This window comes from Cucumis sativus, chromosome 3 (assembly GCF_000004075.3).
Source record: "Cucumis sativus cultivar 9930 chromosome 3, Cucumber_9930_V3, whole genome shotgun sequence".
Classification (NCBI taxonomy): domain Eukaryota; kingdom Viridiplantae; phylum Streptophyta; class Magnoliopsida; order Cucurbitales; family Cucurbitaceae; genus Cucumis; species Cucumis sativus.
The window spans coordinates 8,301,529-8,323,126 of record NC_026657.2 but is presented as its reverse complement, the minus strand read 5'-3'; the positions used below and the strand labels follow the sequence as shown (position 1 = coordinate 8,323,126).

The 21,598-nt window shown below is 29.9% G+C and overlaps 3 protein-coding genes and 1 long non-coding RNA gene across 5 annotated transcripts; 1 reads left to right on the top strand and 3 right to left on the bottom strand.

Annotated features, from left to right (window-relative positions):
* Window positions 1–633: 633 nt before the first annotated feature.
* LOC101221429 (50S ribosomal protein L18) lies at window positions 634–2,593 on the bottom strand. Its single transcript, XM_011652528.2, has 2 exons — window positions 2,324–2,593; window positions 634–1,112 (listed from the first exon to the last, which is right to left on the bottom strand). Exons 1-2 carry the CDS (start codon window positions 2,483–2,485, stop codon window positions 714–716), a joined length of 561 nt encoding a protein of 186 aa, XP_011650830.1. The 5' UTR covers window positions 2,486–2,593; the 3' UTR covers window positions 634–713.
* Window positions 865–5,804, top strand: LOC116402489. Its single transcript, XR_004214883.1, has 5 exons — window positions 865–986; window positions 1,064–1,125; window positions 2,268–2,527; window positions 3,874–4,345; window positions 5,666–5,804. It is a non-coding gene; the product is annotated as an uncharacterized LOC116402489 (long non-coding RNA).
* LOC101203691 (very-long-chain aldehyde decarbonylase CER1) lies at window positions 3,597–10,178 on the bottom strand. Of its 2 annotated transcripts, none has more exons than XM_031881802.1 (9): window positions 10,065–10,178; window positions 9,436–9,659; window positions 8,733–8,965; window positions 6,836–7,055; window positions 5,624–5,999; window positions 4,891–4,998; window positions 4,505–4,801; window positions 4,198–4,371; window positions 3,597–4,065 (listed from the first exon to the last, which is right to left on the bottom strand). In XM_031881802.1, exons 1-9 carry the CDS (start codon window positions 10,122–10,124, stop codon window positions 3,898–3,900), a joined length of 1,860 nt encoding a protein of 619 aa, XP_031737662.1. In that variant the 5' UTR covers window positions 10,125–10,178; the 3' UTR covers window positions 3,597–3,897. The 2 variants fall into 2 exon arrangements, with proteins under 2 accessions (XP_031737662.1, XP_011650829.2); XM_011652527.2 differs by having other exon boundaries at window positions 5,624–5,990.
* Window positions 10,179–13,575: 3,397 nt separating this feature from the next.
* LOC101203441 (very-long-chain aldehyde decarbonylase CER1) lies at window positions 13,576–20,507 on the bottom strand. The gene is made up of 10 exons (XM_004133907.3): window positions 20,353–20,507; window positions 19,750–19,973; window positions 19,378–19,610; window positions 19,027–19,246; window positions 16,091–16,466; window positions 15,286–15,393; window positions 15,002–15,202; window positions 14,807–14,905; window positions 14,525–14,698; window positions 13,576–13,990 (listed from the first exon to the last, which is right to left on the bottom strand). Exons 1-10 carry the CDS (start codon window positions 20,410–20,412, stop codon window positions 13,811–13,813), a joined length of 1,875 nt encoding a protein of 624 aa, XP_004133955.1. The 5' UTR covers window positions 20,413–20,507; the 3' UTR covers window positions 13,576–13,810.
* Between the last annotated feature and the right edge of the window lie 1,091 nt (window positions 20,508–21,598).

Below are 21,598 nucleotides of genomic sequence, written 5' to 3'. Positions count from 1 at the left end.
TGCAGCTACGACTGTAAGACCCTCCCATTTGTAAATATATATCTATAGGTTAATTACATTTGTAAATATATATCTATAGGTTAAATTATAAGTTTAGTGGCTAAAACTTTAACGTTGTGTCAAATATGTCAAATAGGTCACTAAACTTTCAAATTCAAACTTGTGTTTTATACACAGTATTGAAAGTTCAAAGAGATCTATTTTACGTCTTTTAGATAGTTCAAAGATCTTTTTACAATTTTATGTTTAGAAATTATTAGATGAAAGAATCAATTGGACACAAGCATAGCACCTTACAATCAAATTCGTAATTCAACCAAATAATATTTCTCAATACCAAATAATATTCCTTAATACGTGTTTAAAAAAAACACTTCTAGTTCAATTTTTATAGAAATAATTTAGTCTATAAATTTGTAACAATTCAAAAACTCTATCATGAAAAAACCTCTTCAATGTTAAATATCAGGAGTAAAATGTTAAGTTTGTGGATAAAAAATGAAAATGAACATTTTCAAATATAGCAAAAAAAAAAAAAAATTGAAACTATTTACAAAATCTAGTAAAATCTACGAAATTTTCTGTAACTCATGTAAGTATTTTTTGCCATATATTATTAGCATAGTAGAAAGAATCATGTAAGTATTTTTTGCATATATTATTAGCATAGTAGAAAGAAGACCAATTTGTGTGGAGAAGATGGATACCGAAGTCTATACAAATATAATACCATTCTCCTTAATAGTATCAATAACAATTCCAACTTTGTCTTGAATTCTTTCCATGCTTGGAGGATCATAAGACATTGCAAATACATCAGCTTCTTTACATCTCTCAGCAATTAGGTTCCCAATAATCCTACAGGCATTGTCATCAGTGGGTGATGGTAATGAATACCTTAAATCCTTGCAATTAGTGCTTGCTGCTGAAACAACCTTGCTTGTTCCTCGATGCATCACTTTGGCATGGATGAACCTCCTTGAAAAGTAAACATCCAAAACAAAAGGTCTCATGTACATATCTGTTCTTTGCTTCCATGATTTCTTATTCCCTCTTTTTGCAGCTTCTCCTCGAGATCTTCGTGTCCAGGCTGCTGCTTTAATCAAAAACTTCTGCAAAATGAAAGTAAGTAGTCGTAAACTCCATGAACTATTTTCTTCTTTCATGAATGTTCTGAGTTCAAGACTTGCATAATGTGGAACAGTCTTATATCTGTAGGTTTTAAGCTTAAGTGTCTAAATTTTCATTTCAAAAGGTGTGGACAACTTACCTCTTCAACGTCCCCACGGTTGTTATGATATTATTTTCTTTGGTTTCACCCAAAAAGACTTCGTATATATTAGCAAAAAAAATTGTCCTCACCTAGATATTATAGAATTCTACTTTGTTAGCCAATAAGGGATTTGGTTGCACTCCCAACTATCCTCCCTTCGAAGCAACACCCTTTTTTGGATTACTTGGTCAATGAATGGTTACCTGTAGATCTCCCATGTGACCATGTCACTGAAGCTTACTATTTCATTCTTAGGGACCAATGATTCTAATGCTACAATTAAGCTCGGGACATACTATGATGTTATTGACAATAGACCTCTCTAACATCTCCACAACAACATGATATATCCTATTTTTTGTATAAATTTTCATAGTTTTTCTTTTAGTTTCACTTTCCCTTAAAACCACTCGCATGGATCTCGTACTCACATTCACCTATATTCCCACAATCTTCTCCTACTAGTCAATGTGAGACTTTGGTAGCATACCTTTCTCTAATATCATAGCCATCTCTCTGTCTGATCTAAACTTATAAATGGGACTTTGACCTACAAAATATGGTATCAAACATTGATATGTTGTTGAAACATCTACTGTTATATCCTGAAGAATCCACGAAACTCAAATCATAATTTTAACCAGCTTAGAACGCTGATTAATCATTTGCTAAATCCAATAAATTCCTCAACTATTCTCCACACAAAACGATGGAAAAAACTAGTTTCCTTTTCACTAGACATTTCGTCGAACACCATGGCTGCTGCATAATCCAAATTAAAATGGCATTCCTCGTAACAGTCGAGGTATTCGAAAGCCTCCTTTGAATTCAAGTTCATAGCCTCTCCAAAACAACGTAACTATACAGATTTCCCAAACGAGCACCACAATCAAACCAACACTCGCGATTAGTTTCGAAAAAATTCCATCAGTTTTTTTCGAAATTGAGATTGTTTTCTCTTGTTTTTTTTTCCCTTTTATTTTCATTTTCGCAGGGAAGATAGAGAAATGCATGGCTAACTGAAAGAGGAGTAGAAGAGAGAAAACATACTGTATTGTGAGTTGAAAGAGAAGGTGCTTTAATGGCGTCGAAGGAGATGGAGAGCTTGGAAAAAGAAGATGACCATGAACTAGAAGTGGGTTTGTGAAGGAAACTGGAGACTAATGTGGCTGCCGATGACGATGACTCGGGAATTGACGTGCTTAACAACATTTTTCACTTTCCTCTCAAGGATTCGCTGCAACTTCCCTTCTGGTATGAATTCTATCTTCCTCCTCTTGCTTTCTGTGCTACTCTCTTGATGTGATTTATTATTATTATTAGTTGGGTGCTATACTCATTTTCATATTTTATACTCTTATTATTGAATAAAATTAAAATATTTTAAAAAGTCAAAATAATTTGAGACATTTTTAAAAAAATTATATAAATTAAAATATTTACAAATTATTGATTTTATGAACATAGTTAGTTGATAGTTAGGATATCACTAGTTAGTTATTAAATGTTTGTTAAAATTTTTATTGTTAAATTTTTTATTTTTAAAAATTCTCGAGATAATTTATCCTAATTATGATTGAATATTAAGGAATAAAATTAAAATATTTTAAAAAGTCAAAGTAATTTACCCAAATTATAATTGAATAATTATCATAATTTAGTAGGATGAGAGGTTAGGGGTGGAGTACTTATATTCCCTCATAAAAGTATATTAGGTAAATTGTATGAAAATTTAAATGGTTGAGATTACAATACTTTTGTTCTCAACTCTAAGACGAAATAATATCGAGGATGTTTATTAGTTTTGCATAATATAATTTGTTTTACATCATTTCAACTTTTAAAGTTTTAAATATAATTATGGGAACTTTAGAACTCATTAACCTAATTCATTAATTAAATTATTTCAAACAACCATTGCTATTCATTTTTTAAAAAAATAGTTTGTTTTTCTTTTTCTTTTTCTATTTTTGAAAAAACCCTAATTATGTTATAAAAATATTTAAAATATAATTTAATGATTAACCTTCTAATTAGTTTATATTTATTCAATTAATTATAATAAAAATAATTAAGACTTGATTCTTGAGTTGGTAAGGTCAGGTTTTGTTACTATTTTATTTTTCATTTTTTGTGTTTGAAAGATAAGTTTATTTCCTTCCATTTGAATTTTTAACCAAATTGAAAAACAAGAACAAATTTTAATTTTTTTAAAAAAAAATAACTTGGTCTTTTAAAACATAGTAAAAATAATAATAATAACAAAATGAGAAAATGAGAAATTTAGTGATCGCAAGAATTCCCTGACCTTAAAAAAGAAAACTGAGCTAAAATCAAGTATTAGTCTTTCTATATTTATATTGGATGCAACATAGGGTGACCTTTAGCTAAAATCAAGAATTACTCTTTCTCTTCACGATTCACACAATCACTACTCTTGTATACTTTCTTTCATTATATTGATGAATTTTCTCACACAACAAAGTCATGACTCCAAATTATAATTTGGAACAGAACCAAAGTTTACCTACTACAAAACACCAAAGTAATTTCCTAATTTAACAGCGTATTCACTCACACCTAATAATATTATATTATAGAAAGCTGCAAACTACGGCAAACCATTAGGTAATGAGGGTGTCTAAAGGCTGAAACCCATGTCCAAGTGTTGCCTTCCAAACTCGATCGATATCGGACATTCCATAGCCACATTCGTGCTCTGTCCACCCCTCCATTGCATGCACCACACCAGCAATGCGCCATGCGCTCATCACTCGCCTCGGTAACCAATTCTGCAACCAATGAAATTAAAGTTCATTTTGGCCCTACCTATACTTAGTATTAAATATATATATATATATATAGTTTGATCATTTAATGTAAAGTAGTGTATTTGAAAATTTGTTGTGAGTGGTGTTTTTTACCTCACAAGAATGCATGTTTTCAAGGGAAGGAGGAGCTTTCATTGCAGGAGTGCAGTGGTAAAAGCAATCTTTCCGTACAATCTTTGGAGGGAATTGAGAGAATGGGATGAAAGTTGTGCCTTTTGGAGCCTTCAGCTGTTCTTCATCTGTAAGTCCTTCTCCCACCAACCATATCTGCCATCAAAATTCATTATCTATGATCACCTTTAATTGTCTCACATATGAAACCTAATTATTAAATTAAATAATGCATGATTCATTAAGAAATTAGAACCAAAATATAGAATAATTTTGGAAGTCGTCATACATGATGAGAATGGCCTTTTGCAAGAACTAGAGTGCCTTCATAGTTGTTGGAAACTTTGTTGAGCTTTTTATAGAGTTGTTCATTCAAAACACCAATCTGAATGCCTCTTTTGGAAAGGGAACGATAAAGTGCAAAGGCCAACTTTGTAATTTTTCCTGTGAGAAGGACTTGTGTTGCAAATTTGGGAATATTATTGAGCACTACACCCACAGCCAAGCTACTCCCATCCACCACCCTAACTTTTAATTTAGGGTTTCTTTGAATATAAATCTCTCCATATTTGTTCAGCTCCTCTCCCTGCAAAATTAGATATATAAATATATGTGTTTGTTTAGTTTGGGTTTATATATGTATATATACATATGAAGAAATGATGGGTTGCTTGCCTGATTCAAGAGGCCTAAGGTCAAGACTTTACAGCCCTTCTGATCGGCATTGGTTATAGCTTCTTCAATCAAATTGTTTATTGATTCGGTTTCCCATTGAAGTAAGTACTGCTCAAATAAGTTTTCATAATATTAGATTTTTTAATCAAATTAAAAGAAAAAAACTAATTACTTAGAGTTTGTATGATAATTATTTTGTTTTTAAAATTAACACATTCTAACTTCAAGTTTCTTCACATGAGTTTAGAAAATCAAAGTCAAATTTTGAAAACTTAAAAATATAGCTTTTAAAATTTTGTTTTCTTTTTTTTAGAATTTGACTAAAAATTCAATTAGTTTATCTAAAAAATCAAATCGGAGAATAAATATGCTTGATTTTCAAAAACAAAAAAAACAAAATGGTTTACTTGAAAGTTCACAGTAAAGCAAACAAATTAATAAATAAATAAACAAAGTATTATGTAAAAGCTTAGTTATACAAAATTAAAAAAGAATTCAAAAAGTTATCCAATAGAATAGTTTTTTTGTTTAATTTTATTATTAAAAAATTAAGCATATCAATGTAATTGCTAATAATGTATATTTATTTTCTAAAACTAAGTTATATATCTTCAATAGACATATTTAAAATAAAAAGTAGTTATAAAACGAGTCAAATGGTGTTTTTCGTCCTACATATTTTTAAAATTTTAAATTGACCCCCACTCTAGATTTAGCAAAAAGAAATTGTCACCTGAACGTTAAATTTGGGGATGGCCCATGTCTGCATCTTCAGCTTTTCAAGTTGGTTGCTTTCAACAATAAATGTACTACCATAGATCCACGTCAGCAGCATGGTGATTGGGGACAGCAAGCAGAGATACCACGTGGAGTTGTGGGGCCTGGATGCCAGCTCTGCAAATCCCAGCCGTAGATGATAAATGGAATCGGGAGTTGTGAGGTGAGTCAGATGGACCACGTCAGCAAACTCTTCGTCTCTTTTTAGGGATTCGAAGTAAAGATCATCGGTAGATTTGTGGACTGTGGCGTAGAGGTAATCGTAAAAGGGCATGAAAAGGGAGTAATTGGTCCGGAATTGGGTGTGATGCAACGAGTGAAACCTGTTTTTACTCAACAAAAACAAAAAAAAAAAATTAATTATCTATTTTTTTTAGATTATATTCAAATATTAAGTTTCCACTCTACCATTTATATTTGCATTTTGAATTTTAGTTTTTAGTTTCAATATTTTCAAATATTAAATTTTAGTCCCAACAAATCTTTAATTTAGTCTTTATAAAGTTTAGTTTTTCATGTATTATATTCTTTTCTAGTTATTATTATTATTATTTAACAAATTTTGACTTTTTAAAAAAATATAACTAAAATTTAAGATTTGTTGATAACTCATTAACAGAAAAAAAAATGATAATGTTTGCCCTAGACTAATTATAAAGGAAGTTTAAGGACATGGTTAGAAGTATTTTTAACTAGACTAATTATAACATATAACAATTTTAGAGATAATAATCAAGTGTATCGTGATAATTTTAAAAAATTAAAAATATAGTAAAGTTTATTGGTGATAGATTTTTTCTTATATATATATATATAATAGTAACAAAAATAAGAAAGATTTCTTTTAAAAAAATATCACACGACAATTTGTTTTTGTATGATTCAAGTGAACTCAAATGGATAGAAACCATCAAAATGCATCCAAGGATTGCTTGTTTTATTAAACAAAAGGACATAATGAAAATTAAAATGTTGATTATAAATTCTCTTAAAAAATTCAAATTTTAGTTCATCTAGTTTGATTAAAGCCTAAACTCAAACTAGGAGATTGACTATGATATTTTACTAAATTCAAAATGGTAAAATCTTAGACATTAAATTCTTAATTTTCCAACTGAATTTGCAATAGTTTAACCAAAGTAAATTAAAGTGTGAGAGAGAGACTTACGATGGAGTATAGAGGAGGAACCTGAGAGGAGGAAAGAGAGTGAATAGACGATTGGGGATGAACTCAAAGTTGCAGTGTCCCATATAGTTCATGAAGTCAATGTAAGTAATGTAAACAACATAAGCTCCCACCGACATTGTTCCACTAAACACTGCCGTCATAATTGGTATTGCAAACAGAACAAAATATGCAAATTCCTCTGCAAATGGATGTATCACAGCTGTCCATCATCACCAAATTATTAATTACTAACACCTTCTCTACATTAACACTGCTAAAGATATGAACTAAATTCAATTTCAATATACATCTTTCAATATTTCAAGACTAGGAAGAAAACTGTTAAATAGTAGAGCACCTACCACTTTTCTTGTTTAAAACTTTTGTTAACATGAAGATTCTCATAAAGCCATTAGATAGGTAAATTGTTAATCACATTAAACAATAAGTTTAATTTTGGTGGACTTTTGTGTTTATGTTTTACTTCTTAATGCCATCTATTCTCATGCATTCCTTTCTTTTCACACATTTAATTTTTTTTAGAAATAATAACAAATTTTTATTTCACAATTACCTAGGGCTAGATGGTTTTCTTTTAGTTATTTAATCTCCCCAGCTTCAATAATTTTATATTTATTGATTATAAAAGCTCACATCGTTGCTAGAAAATTTTGCCTGCAAACTATCATGTCATAAAACCTTTTCACCAACTAATATTAGTATTAGTCAACGAGAAGGATGCAACTAAACACAAAAGCTTTTAAAACAATAAGAACTAAATAGAGAAAAAGAAAACGCAAACAACAGAGACTAAACCCATAAATTCTATAGCAATATATTTTCTAGCTTTATTAAATATAAAAACATAATGTCATATAAACTTTTCCTGAAGTAAAAAGACTTGAATCGTAGTATGTAACAATTCTGTTGTTTGTACTTTTAAATTTTAAATTTGAATATTTCAAGTTTTCAATAACTTTAGTTGTTTTATATCTTACCATTTGTATCTATGTATTTTTTATCATAAAATTATTGAGTTTATCCATTGATTGATAAACTAACTTAATGACAATTATGTCATTAAGTAACAAAAATTGATAATTAATTTTTATGATAAAGACTTATTTTTATAACTTTTTTTTTTATGATAATGACAATTAGGTCATTAAGTAACAATTATCAATAATTAATTTTGATGATGATGATAATAATAATAATAATAATTTGAAACATTTTATAGGGAAGATGAAATACATGTGAAACACAGCTAGCTAAACTAATTAAGAAACTACATATCCGTGCGTAATTACTACAGGAAGAAAAAAAAAATACCCGCATTTAAGGGCATGTTTAGTTTATACAATGAAAAAAAAATTATATTTTGTAAACACTCTTACCTCCCTTGTTATATTCAAATTTTAAAATTTTAAACATAGAATTGTACTAAGTAAAGATTAAAAACAAAAACTATGACTTCTTTCATGATTGATGATTTAAGTATTAAATATATTTTGAACAATTATATTTTACTTAGATACTGACTCTTCGATATTTGTATTGAATCCACTGTTTTTAAATTTTTGTTCTTAGAGATTATATAAGAAACGAACCCAAAATTTTTATCACGTTTCCATTATATCATTAAAAAAGTATAAAATAAAAAAACCACAAATTGTATTAGTTTAAATATTTTTTAAAATTAATTGTAACATCGAAAACTCAGCATTTTTGTCCACATCTATGAACAAAATATACACAAATTTAGATGCATTTATTCATCAGATCCAATATTAATAAACTACTAAAACTAAGTCAGAATGTAAATGCAGGGAGAAACTTCTATTTTTGTAAATAAACTTGAAAAACCAAAGGAGATTGATGAAGGAAAATTACTTACATGTAATTGGCTCTGTAACAATGGAGGAGTGATGATGAGAGTGGTAGCGAGAATAGAGATAGTGATGATGCAAAGCTCTGTGAAACCAATAGTACAGAAACTCCACTGGCCCTGCGTGTAGCAAAAACACCATTACCACTCCATCCGTTCTCCATAGAGGAAGATTTGAAGCTTTCTCGATACAATTGCTTGTAATGTAAAACAATACTCCATTCAACAGTATTTGATCGTCCCTGTTCAACCAAAAATTCATATATACTTCTGTATCAATCACTTTCAGAGAATAGATATTGTTCACAGATAGTTCCATATAAGCTAAGAAAAATATACGTGTAATTTAATTAACAGTCTCGTTTTCTCTGTCTACTTGTTCGAATTCATGAGCGTCTATTCAATAATTTTCACAATATAAATTGTTCGCAGATAGTTTGATATAGCAGGAAGAATGTACGTTTAATTTACCGGTTTTGTTCTCTGTCTACTTGTTTGGATTCATAAGCTTCTACTTCATATAATTTTCACAACATGATCATTGTTCGCAGATATTTCGCTAAAGCGGGAACGTATACGTTTAATTTAATTACCAATTTTCTTCGCTGTTTACTTGTTCGAATTCATAAACTTCTATTCAATAATTTCACAGTATAAAATGCTCACATATAGTTAATTCGATAAAAGCAGGAAGAATATACGTTTTGTTTACCAGTTTCGTTCTCTGTCTACTTGTTCGAATTCTACGCCCTTGTCGACGATCCGTGCGGTGCCTTTCGCAGTTCGATGACGAGAAAAAGAGATCCATATTTGGCTATGGATCATCCTCCACAAAAGAAAAGGAAAAATCAAGAGATATGAAATGTCTCTCTCCGTCCAATCCTTCGCTATGTAATGGTAGAAACTGTGAATCACGCCAGGAGCCAAAACAAGATACTGCAACCAGAAATTTCCGCATCGATTCAGTTTCATTTCAACAGACTTTAGTCAATAATAAACATGCAAAGCAGATAAAACATCCACAAGACTAAAAATCTAGTTCATGCTTAGATTTTCAGTTTTTTTTTTCTAATCGCGAATCGGAATCCCTAGCACAAAAAAATTACCGAAAATCAAAAGATTGAACAGTGATTTAAGGCTGTGAATCATCAGTAACTGATCATACTTAGAAGTTCACTTTATTGAAACATGTAATAATGTTCATTTTAAAAAATAGAGATTATATGCATGAGACGATGCTCGATAATGAAGGAACATATATAGATAACAATGGCGCGGTGAGCAGAATATATACGAAGAAAGAAAGAAGAAAAGAAAGAGCAATAGAGAATGAAAAGAGACCTTGAAGCTTCCAAGAGGCTTCCATGGCCAATCGGTGAAAATCCCGGGCGTAGAAGCCATTTAAGCTCCAGCTTTCTTTCAGTTTCTCAACCTCTTTCTTCTGAAGCTCCTTTTATAGAGGGAAAATTCAGTTGGTTAATGTTCAAAGTACTTTTTACCGCCTTCATATTAAATTAAAATATTTTTCATCTCTATGCTTTTTTATTAATCATTTTAAAATATAAACAAAGGAATTTATAAAATCCAAAATTTTATAAATATTTTTAATTAGTTCTAATAATTATTCCTTTGCTTTATTAATATATACTTTCTATATAACACATCTATTCATTTAAAATTACTTTCTATCGAACTTAGTTAAGTAATAATATTATAACTCAATCTAAATCTAATATCATAATTTATGATTAAAATATTAATAAAGACAATTTCATTTTTAAAATTTAAGAGTAAACTAATTACAACAACAAAAACTCAAAATATATGAATTAAAATAGTATTTCAGTTAAATTAAAAGTTTCATATTAAAAAAATTACATTTATTTTTCACTTCTAATTTTGTTATATATACTTGTAATTCATTTAATTAGTAGAAATGAAAATCAATGTTAAAAGTAATAAAACTTGGGTTGAGAAATAGATTTAAATTTGATTAAAGGGAGATGGATAAAAATTTGAGAAATGAAAGTGAAAGCATTTTTATAGTATGGGGACTGGTAGATGGTTAAATGCAAATTACCCTCACCTTCAATCTCTGTATGGTTCTGTGTATATTAAAATTTCAGTCGCCATTTCTGGAAACTCTATTCAAACTTTAATTCCTTTTTCTAATTTCATTTAAATCATCTCTCTTTTTTTCTTCTTTTTTTCTTCGATCTTCACCTCAAATGAAAGATCCAACACGTAACATTTTGTTGTATTTGTAATTCTTTTTCTCCTGTTTGAAAATAGACCTAAAATCGCATCTACTCGAACAAAATTGTGATAGATTAATGTGAATAAAGAAAATGAATCATATTTGATTATTTTTTGTGTGTTTGCATTTGTCCTGGATATATGGTCGTTTGAGTTTAATAGGTTCTGATACTATTTTGGAATACTCTGGCTTTCTATTATATTTTGTGATATTGAATACGATATTCAAGTATATAGAAAAACAGAGATAGAAAAACTCTAACTCTCTTACTCACAAACACTGAGTGATAATTATCGTTACTATTACGACACCGTTATAATTATCGCTTGGCATCTTTATTTACACTGCTATTGTTATCACTTAACCATCAAAGGTACTAGTGGAGATGACGATAACAGTAAATTTGTTAAGTAAACAATATCAAAAGCAATTCAATTACACATATGCGGTTAAAGTTCAATTACAAGTAATCTATATATCAATGAAATTTCATTGAGATAGCTCCAATCTTTTAATATAGTTTATGTGACTCTTGAAAAATGTCATTATTATTTTTCGTAACTTCTTTTTTAGTCCTATAATCGATCTTATGTACGAAATGTGTAAATGAATCTGAAAAAAGTTTCACTAATGTGTTGTTATGACCAAAACTTCTTTATTTAACCTAATTACATTTTTTTTTCATCCAAATGTTGGATTGTTTATGAAAATACATTGGCAAAAATACAAACAAACACAAACAAGAAATAAAATTATTAAATTAAAACGTCAAAACCATTCCATAAATAAAATTTTAAAATATATATTATTCTTTTTAAAAAATTTGTCCCTTGAATTTCAAATAAAATACGTAGCTCTCATTTTCACATTTATTAAAAACATATATATTATTGAATATTAAATTATCTAAAATATAATCAAATTATGGACTTTTTTCTTTCTTTCTTTTTATTAGGGACATTTTCAAATATCTTGACCTAAATTTTATAATTATTAGTATAAGTTCAACTATCCAATTAATAGAAATCGTCATGGTTTTAATTACACAATAACTATTCTTCCTAATTACTTTTATATATATACCACATATAAGATCGAGGGTGATCTAATCTTGTTTTGAATTTGACTAATTAAATCTACATAAAGTAATAAAAAAATATTTTTAAATAGAAATAATTTAATATGAAGATAATAATTAGACGAAGAATTTCTCGCCTAAGATATGTATAAAACCCGAAAATGACAAATATGACCAATTGGAATTTGAATTTCCTCTCCTACACTTATTTTTACTTGAAAGAACAAATAATAATAATAATAAAACGTATCAAAAAAGTTTAACTAATTCATCAAAACGAGAATAACAACACAACTATGGGGTCGGTCAATACTCCTTTTAGTTATCATAATTGGTAAAAGATTAATTATGTTATATACTATATAGACTTTAAAAGTTATGTTCATATATTTTGTAACGAATAAAAAGTTCAAAGACTATAGGCTAGTGTTATTAGATTATTTAACCTCCATGCATTCAAAGGAGGTGTATACTCTAATGTATATATTTTCTAATCATTGAAAGAGTAAAATAGTGAGTTTGCAATTCTCTGCACCAATTAAAGAAGTTGGTGAGGGTGTGACAGAGAGGATTTAATTTTGGCTAAGCAAAAATCCCTTTTGTCAATTCAATAATTAATTCTTACTCTTTCTTCTCATTCTCCTTTCTAGTGAAAGCATTTAGTAGAATGCTCATTTCATGCAAAGAAGGGAAAGATGGAATTTATTGTTTGAAATATATATATATATATTGTTATTATTTTAAATTTGGTCAGAAAATGGAAAGAACAAAGTAATACAATTGACAATTTTGAAAGGTTATCTATTCAACTTTGGCCCATTTAAAAAGAAGCCATGGAGTTTTCCATGGGCTTCACATTACACAATCTGAAATATGTTTTCAAATCAATTTGTGACATTAAATAGACAATGGCACAATGTCATTGTTGAATCATATTATGTTTTCTTATAGACATTGAGCAATTTGCTTAGACTCATCTAAATGTTCACCAGAGAAACTTATGATCCATTTATCTAAATTGACTATAATTTGGTAATTTTAAAATCACTTTTGAAACCAAATGAATGATCAAAAATCAATTTTAAACATTTGAAAACCATTTTTAAAAGTTTGAAATCAAACAAAAAATTATTTTGTACCAAATATTTTTCGTTCTAAAACCATTACTCCAACTGTCCAAATACAATTTTTGTAAGGATTTTGTGTATTACAATCAATTAAATTCATGTTCATTCGGTCAATGCCATCAACAACACAATTAGAAGAAAATAGACATAACCTACTTGTCATTTAATCCATCTAACCATTTGACGAATCACACCAACTTCCAATTCAGAATTTAACTAATAATTCCAAAAAATATATCACATCAACACTTTGTTAATTATTTGAGTAAAATTAAATATCATAATTAAAAGCTACAGAAATTCTCGCATTTCCAAAAGAATTATTTCCTGAAGAAATAAATGAGAGTTTAATAATAAAGCATTAAAACCCTATGGGGGGGGCGGAAGGTATTTGATCAAAACACTAATAATTTTTTTTCCAATAAATAGTGACATTAAAGGCAGAGGACACATATTGAATTATAAAAGTGACTTTGATATACATATATATATTAGATTCATACCTAATATTCATAGGCTCATATAGTGATATGATTTTCCCCTAGTAATATTTTCAAAACAGAAACACATACACACATTCTTATACGTAAAAGCATAACATTAAGGTAATTCAATTAGATGATTATTACATGGAGCCACAGGGAGTGGGAGTGGTAACAGGCTGAAAACCGTGTCGAAGAGTTGCTTTCCAGACTTGATCGATGTTCGACATTGTGTAGCCACACTCGTGCTCTGTCCACCCTTCCATTGCGTGCACTACGCCCGCAATACGCCATGCACTCATCACTCTTCTTGGCAACCAGTTCTGCGATTATTGTTCAATATAACTTTCGTTATTATTATCACATACAATTTAAAGGTTCTTTTAAGTAGTAGATATAAAGATTTAAACCTTTAAAGAGGTAGGTTTGAGCCTCCTTTTACTAGTTTTAGATCCAAATGTTTGTATAAAAGCATTAATATTTTAGATCTCGTTCGATAATCTTTTAATCTTTTAATCTTTTAGTTTTTATTTTTGAAAGTATTAATAATTTTCTATAACGAACCTATATAGCAGTCATTCGTTTGAGCTTTAGGCTTTTTACTCAATTATGATGTGTTTAACTACCATTAACATATATTCTTCACATTTTCATGTGTTAAATTTTAATTTGATTTAACAAAATCTAACCTGTTAACTACAAAAATTGATTGTAGGACATTCTACTTTACCAATATACTAAACTATTACTAAACCAAATGGTTTATTGCTAATGCAACATAAATTAAGAATTTTGAATTGATAGATTGGTTTCAAGGAACGTTCTAATACTTATAAGCGAAGTTATGTAGAGTGTACCTCGCAAGAATGCACATTTTCAATAGAACGAGGAGCCTTCATAGCAGGGGTGCAGTGGTAGAAGCAATCTTTGCGTACAATCTTTGGAGGTAACTGCGAGAAGGGTATGAAAGTCGTTCCTTTGGGTGCCTTCATCTGTTCTTCGTTTGTCAGTCCATCTCCCACTAACCATATCTGCATGAAGAAAGAAAGAAAAAATGATGGGTTCTGTGCTATTGAACGTTTCTTCATTTGTAATCATGAAAACAGGTGAAAAGATTGTAATTAAATTTTGAAAGTTACATTTTGAGAATAGCCTTTTGAAAGCACTGGATTGCTCTCAAATTTGGTGTTGAATGATTTGTTGAGTTTCCTGTATTCTTCCTCATGCAACACAGCTACCTGCACAAGGAATGTATTAACTCAAATTTTATGTTCATTTTACCAAATGGATCATTCAGAAAAAACAAAGGGATAAGGCAGAAACGGTTTGTTGACCTGAATGCCTCTTTGGCACAGAGAATAAGAAAGGGCATAAGCCACTTTTGTAAGTTTGCCTCTCAAGAGAACTTGGGTGGCAGATTTGGGGATACTATTGAGAACAACAGCCACAGCTAGACTACTCCCATCCACCACCCTAACTCTTAGCTTCGGGTTCCTTTGCACATAAAGCCCTCCATATATGTTCAGCTCCTCACCCTGCAATTTTTTTTTCTAAATTTTTTATAGCATTGCACTGGATTAACGATCAGAGTAGTTCTGTGAAGAAATGGGTTGTTTACCTGATTCAAGAGACCTAAACTAAAGACCTTGCAACCCTTTTGATCTGCCTCTACTATAGCATCTTCAATCATGCTGTTTATTGCTTGTTTTTGCCATTGAAGGAAGTACTGTACAGATAAAGTTCAAAGCTTCATTTGTTAGAGACTAAACCAAGACTAAAATTGACTATTAGAGAAAAAAATCCAGTACTGTCATAGTACCTACCACTATTATTCACAATGTCACACGTCATTAAATAACACTAATTAATGAGTAATACTTGACCATTAGTTCGACTGCACTATTCTTTTTAGCCCCAGAAGCCACATCAAAATAAAAGCAATCCAAAACTTTAAAAAATATATAAAGAGAAATAAATAAAAATGTTAGAGATGTTTGGAGTGTAGATTGAGTAATAAAGTTTGTAGTTGATGTGTTAGAGTTGAGAAGCCATGTGAAAAAAACCGTTTTAGACAGGAGAGCAACCTTCAACAATAAATTTCAATAATGTTTACTATTTAAAGTTAAACTAAAGCCAACTTTTGAAGCCAACTTTTGAAGTTGATAGGTCAATTAACCCCATGTGGCAGTTGGCACCATATAGATGGGAATCCGAAGCTAGGAACCAAATATCACTCTTAATTTATTTCATGGACTTCATAGATGTTACGTTGCCAGTGGCAACCATAAAGGTAGTGTGAAGAGTTTGACCGTACTAATTTGTTTCTTTGTTTCTCAATCACCTTACCCTTTATTAACGGTTACTTGACGAGTAAACAGAGCAATAATAGTCAAATAGAACATAAAATCATTGTTAATGGTCACCTGAACATTGAACTTGGGGATGGCCCATGTTTGCATCTTAAGCTTTTCAAATTGGTTCCTTTCAACGACAAATGTGCGGCCATAAATCCAAGTCAACAACATGGACCCCATGGTGATGGGAGACAAGAGCCACGTATACCAAGTGGAAGTGTGGGGCCTGGAGGCCAGATCGGCAAATCCTAGCCGTAGATGATAGATGGATTCAGGAGTTGTGAGATGAGTAAGATGAACCACGTCAGCAACTTCTTCCTCCCTTTTCAGGGATTTTTCGTACAAAGAATCTGAAGAGTTGTCCAGTGTGCCGTAAATGTAATCATAAAGAGGCATAAAGAGAGAGTAGTTGGTCCGGAATTGCGTATGATGTAGCGAATGAAACCTGTCATTGTAAACATAATAACATTACTTTCATTCCATCAACCTTTTTAATTAATGGTTCTTAAGCTTTCATCGCTTCAGAAAGTAGAATTAAACTGTGACAAATTTAACATTATATCATTAAACATACTTTTCTTTCAATATTACCCTTTAAAAATATTTAATATTATATAGTCTTAAACTTTATTTCCCCTAGAAAAATAGATTTAAAAAAAATTGTAACCGAGGTTAAATTTAGTAGATAAAGTACCAAGTGCCTAAATTTTGTCTTACCACATCTCCCACTTCTCCGATTATAATTTTTTTTAAAAAAATTGAATAAAAAAACTATTTTTAAGTAATAAGAAATTAAAATGAAAGATTATTTTAGTACAATTAATATGAAAGATTTTAATCTATTAAAAATTAAAAATTTATGCAAAGGAGAAAACGGTAGGAACTAATTGAAATAGTCGGGTAGTAAATTGGTACCCTGTATGAGGCCGCATATCACATAAATATGTGTAACCCCAGTTTTCATCAATTTATAATTGGCAAAAACAGAAGAAGAAGAAGAAAAATAAAAGAAGCTTGGATGCAATTGAGATATAGCCATTTTTATGCACCTAGGCTAAGACAAGACCTAACAGAAATGCATCTCATGATATGATAGAAACAAGAGATTAGCCTAAACTAGTTTAGTGGGAACAAAAGAAAGAAAATAAGTAATATTCTGATTTTACGAAAATAAAATGAAATAAAAGTAACTGTAGTCTATATATATAAATGCCAAACTATCCAGTAAACAAGTAAAATATTATTACCCAGCTATAGAGCACCTATCTTCCATGCATCCAAATTAATTTTCTTTTTAAATCTTTTTATTTATGTAACAAAAGCATCTAATTATTGTTGTTATTGTTGTTATTATTCTTATTATCGTGGATTTCTCAAACTAAAAGGCATCTGGGTTCTGCATCCACATGGTGGTATTAATTGGTAGGCAGCAATGTATGTGTGAAAAGCGAGGGAAGAGTAAAAGAAAAATAAAAACAAAGGAAAAACACAGAAATATTTTGGAACTCATTAATGGGTATGTGCTGTCTCCTATTTAATGCATGCCAACCTTCAAATAAAGGTAATTTGTCTTTCTTTCTTCTTTTTTCCCTTTTTAATTTTCTCTGTTATTTTATTTTTGTTTTTCTTTGTAGAGTTTCATTTCCGCCCGTTTATTTTAAATCTTGAATATTGATTCTAAACTTTGATGTCATAAAAGCTTTGAAGTACCATTGCCGGCTCAAAATAAGTACCCTAGGAAACAAGTAAAACATTTAGTAACATAAAAGATAGAAACTAATCATAATGAGTTTCCTATAAAATTGTAAGGGTAGAGTAAGAAAACAAATAATAATACTGACAGTATAAAATAAATGTGGTGAGGACACAATAAAAACAATAAACCCAATGAAAAATATTATTATAAGATATTTGGTTAGGTCAAATAGTTTTCCCCTCCTACATCTGTGGAGCTTAAAAATGAGAAGGAAAAAACAAACAACAAAAGATGAGATGAGCTTATTGAAAAAAAAAAAAACAAATTAAAGAGCTTATTGAAAATAGTTTACGAAATTATAAATGCATGCATTTATATTATACAAAACAAGGTGTACTATACATGCAATTTCATTTATTATTTTTAAGCTATAATACATTGGAGTATCCGTTATAGATGAGCATGATATTGTTCTTAGAGCAATCCCTTGCATTCTATTTTTCTCTCCTTTTCTTTTTTTACCACAAAAATTATATTTATTGGGCAGTATGGATTGGAGAAGCTTGTTACAACTTAGACAATACCCAAAAAAAAATTTCTTAATTTTATTTCTATACCTCCGTTGCCAATTTTATTTAAGGGGTTTTTTTTCGAATAATAAAAAATGCAAACTATTTACACTAAATAACAAAAATTCATTATTTTGTCATGAAGTATAAATAGTTTGACTATTTTGCCATTATTTATCATTTCTCTTCATTTAATGATAGATACGAGATCCTACCTGATGCTAAATATAAAAGAATAAAGAGAAAAAAAATTGACATTTTATAAATTTCTCAAAACTATTTTTAATGTTAAGGATCTTTAACAATTTTAAAAGAAAGTTAGGCGTAAACAAATGTGACAATGATTTGGAACTATATTGTGATTCTAATACCTTCTAAATTTCAATTTGAGTGAATTGCACGAAAATGTATACAACAAAAATGAATTTCAATAAATTTGTAGAAAGAAAAAAAAAATTTGCCATGTGTCAACTTATAAGTGAGCAGGTAGTAGCTTTGTTTTTCAAAATATAGAGAAAAAACAATAATTGTTTTTTTTTTCTACAAGAGCAAACACGTAGTGCAACCTAAGTCTCATGCTCCGCATCTTTTAGCCATAAATTTTGTCTTTAAAGTTGAAACGTGTCGGATTTTGATTGGGTTAAGCTTTGCATTTTTAATATCTTACTTTTAAAAAAATTGCACTAAGCTAAGCTACAGCAAATCATTAGCAGAATTTCTCGAGAAAGAGAGAAACTTACGAAGGAGTGTAGAGAAAGTATTTGAGAGGTGGAAAGAGGGTGAAGAGACGATTGGGGATGATCTCAAAGTTGCAGTGCCCCATGTTGTTCATGAAATCAATGTATGTAAGGTAAAAGATGTAGACCGCTAAAGAAGAAATTCCAGTAAACAGTACCGTCAACATTGGAATGGCGAAAAGCAGGAAATAAGTCAAGTGCTCCGCAAATGGATGAATCACCGCTGCCACATTATTTCCAATAATCAGGAAGAAATCATCAGCCCCAAGAGATTTTGAACTTAAATTAATGAACTATACAGAAAATAGAATTCAGAGTAAAAGCTATTTAAGAGAAGGAATAATAATGGCTTACAAGTGATTGGCTCTGTAACAATGGAGGAATGGTGATGAGAATGGTAGCGAGAATATAGATAATGATGGTGCAGAGCTCTATGAAGCCAATAATACAGAAACTCCACTGGCCCTGCGTGTAGTAAGAATGTAATAACCACTCCATCTGTCCTCCATAGAGGTAGATTCCGACCTTTCGCCGTTAAATTGGATACTAGGTAAAACAGAACTCCATTCAACAAAATTTGGTCGTCCCTATCAAGAAATTTAATATGAAAAAAATCCAGAATCAAAATCAGTAAACCGCTAGCTAATTATTATTTTCTTTTTAAATGATTGTTGGACAATTCGTGAAGTAAACACGAATGTTTAGAAAGGGAATGGAAGTACTGACCAATTTCTTTCTCTATCAACTTGATCGAATTCAAGGCCCTTGTCTACGATCCGAGCATTGCCTTTAGCAGTTCGATGACGAGAAATAGAAATCCATATCTGGTTATGAATCATTCTCCACAAAAGAAGCGGGATAATAACAAGACTGGAAGTATCTCTTTCCGCTTCATCCTTTACTATGTACTGGTAGATGCTGTAGATAAATCCTGGAGCTAAAACCACATACTGTAACCAAAAATTACACAGCGTCATTTCTATTGCTCTTTCGATTGAAATGCATGTACACATCAATCGCAAACACATCGTCGATAATGCTCGCATTTTTTCAGTACAATGTATATCTAAACAACGAACAACCAAATCTCAAATTACAAACAGCTTAATTAAAGCGAACATTAATCATCCGTAAATCTCCATAAGTTCATTTTAGCTAACCATTATCTAAGTGACATTTTCACAAACAAATGATGAACAAGAGATTCCATCAACGGCCATAAACTTCCATGAACGACGGCATAGAAGGTCCAAATTAGCGGAAAGTAAAATTATGGCGATACATAACAAGGCAAGAAGAGAAAATAAAGAACACGGACGTGAAAGGTACCTTGAAGGTTCCGAGAGGCGTCCATGGCCAATCAGTGAGGATTCCGGGAGTGGAAGCCATGAATGCAGAAGCTCAAACTGCTTACGGATTCTGTTCTGTTTTGGTGAAGATTTCTGAAACCGCCTCTTGCATCGTACCTCTCTTATAAAAGCCGATACGTGTCTTTCTATATTTTCCAAATTTCGTATTTGCCCCCTTTATTTCTTTTATTTTCTAAAAGATCCCCTGTAAACCTAGAAATTGCAATTTTGTCCCCTAGGATGGATAATGTCAAATTTGATTTATATAACTGAAGTATATTGTATATATTTAGTTATATTTCTATTATATAGTAATGTAAGGTGACATTTAAATGTAAAATATGAGTGTATCGACGATATATCTAATAACAATTAATATTCAATTAGTATTTTATTTAAAATAAAGCATGTGTATTTCGATTTGTAAGAAAATATTTAAGTGTTATTGTCAGTATTCATATATACACGATACAAATGCATTAGACATGAGTTAATAAGTACTTAAAATAGGATATATGAGTGTATCTAACTAATATTTCAATTGTGTCATCAACATATCTAACAGCAATCGAGTAGTAATTTACCCATGTGAAGTATTATGCTTTTAGTTATTTACGTTGGAAACTTTGTAATTTCTACAAACTTAAAGTTGATCTTGAACTAAGAGTTTAGTTTTTATATTGTGTGTTGTTGTTATAGGTTTAATTCATTTTTCAAGTGTAGCATTGGTATGTTATATCAATAGATCGTTAAGATATTTACTTAAAATCAACTGTAGAAGTATATTTTGAACTTCTAAATTTTTAAGTTTTTGGATTGAGTTGTCACTTTACAAAATTTGTAAAAGATAAAAAATGTTGAGAAAGCTTACAAATTGTATCTTCTTCTTTTTTTTTTTTCTTTTGCTGTTTATGCAACTATTTCCGTAAATTTAAGGTAATTTTCTTTTTTTCTATTTGTAACATAAAAAATTGTTAGTACATTGTACTAATACCTAGATCATAAATCTTGAATAGACTTTGAGTCGAAAGAGGCGGTTGGCCCACGATAGAGACTAAGTATTAATTATAAAAAAGAAAAAGAAATAAATTTTATTTTTACTAGTTCATCACTTGTTTTAATACAAATTAAAATGAGAGATTTGAACCGGAAACCTTTCGTCCTTAGATTAGTTGAGTTAAGTTATTTTTACGAAAAATAATGGATTAAAATGTAGTGAATTTATA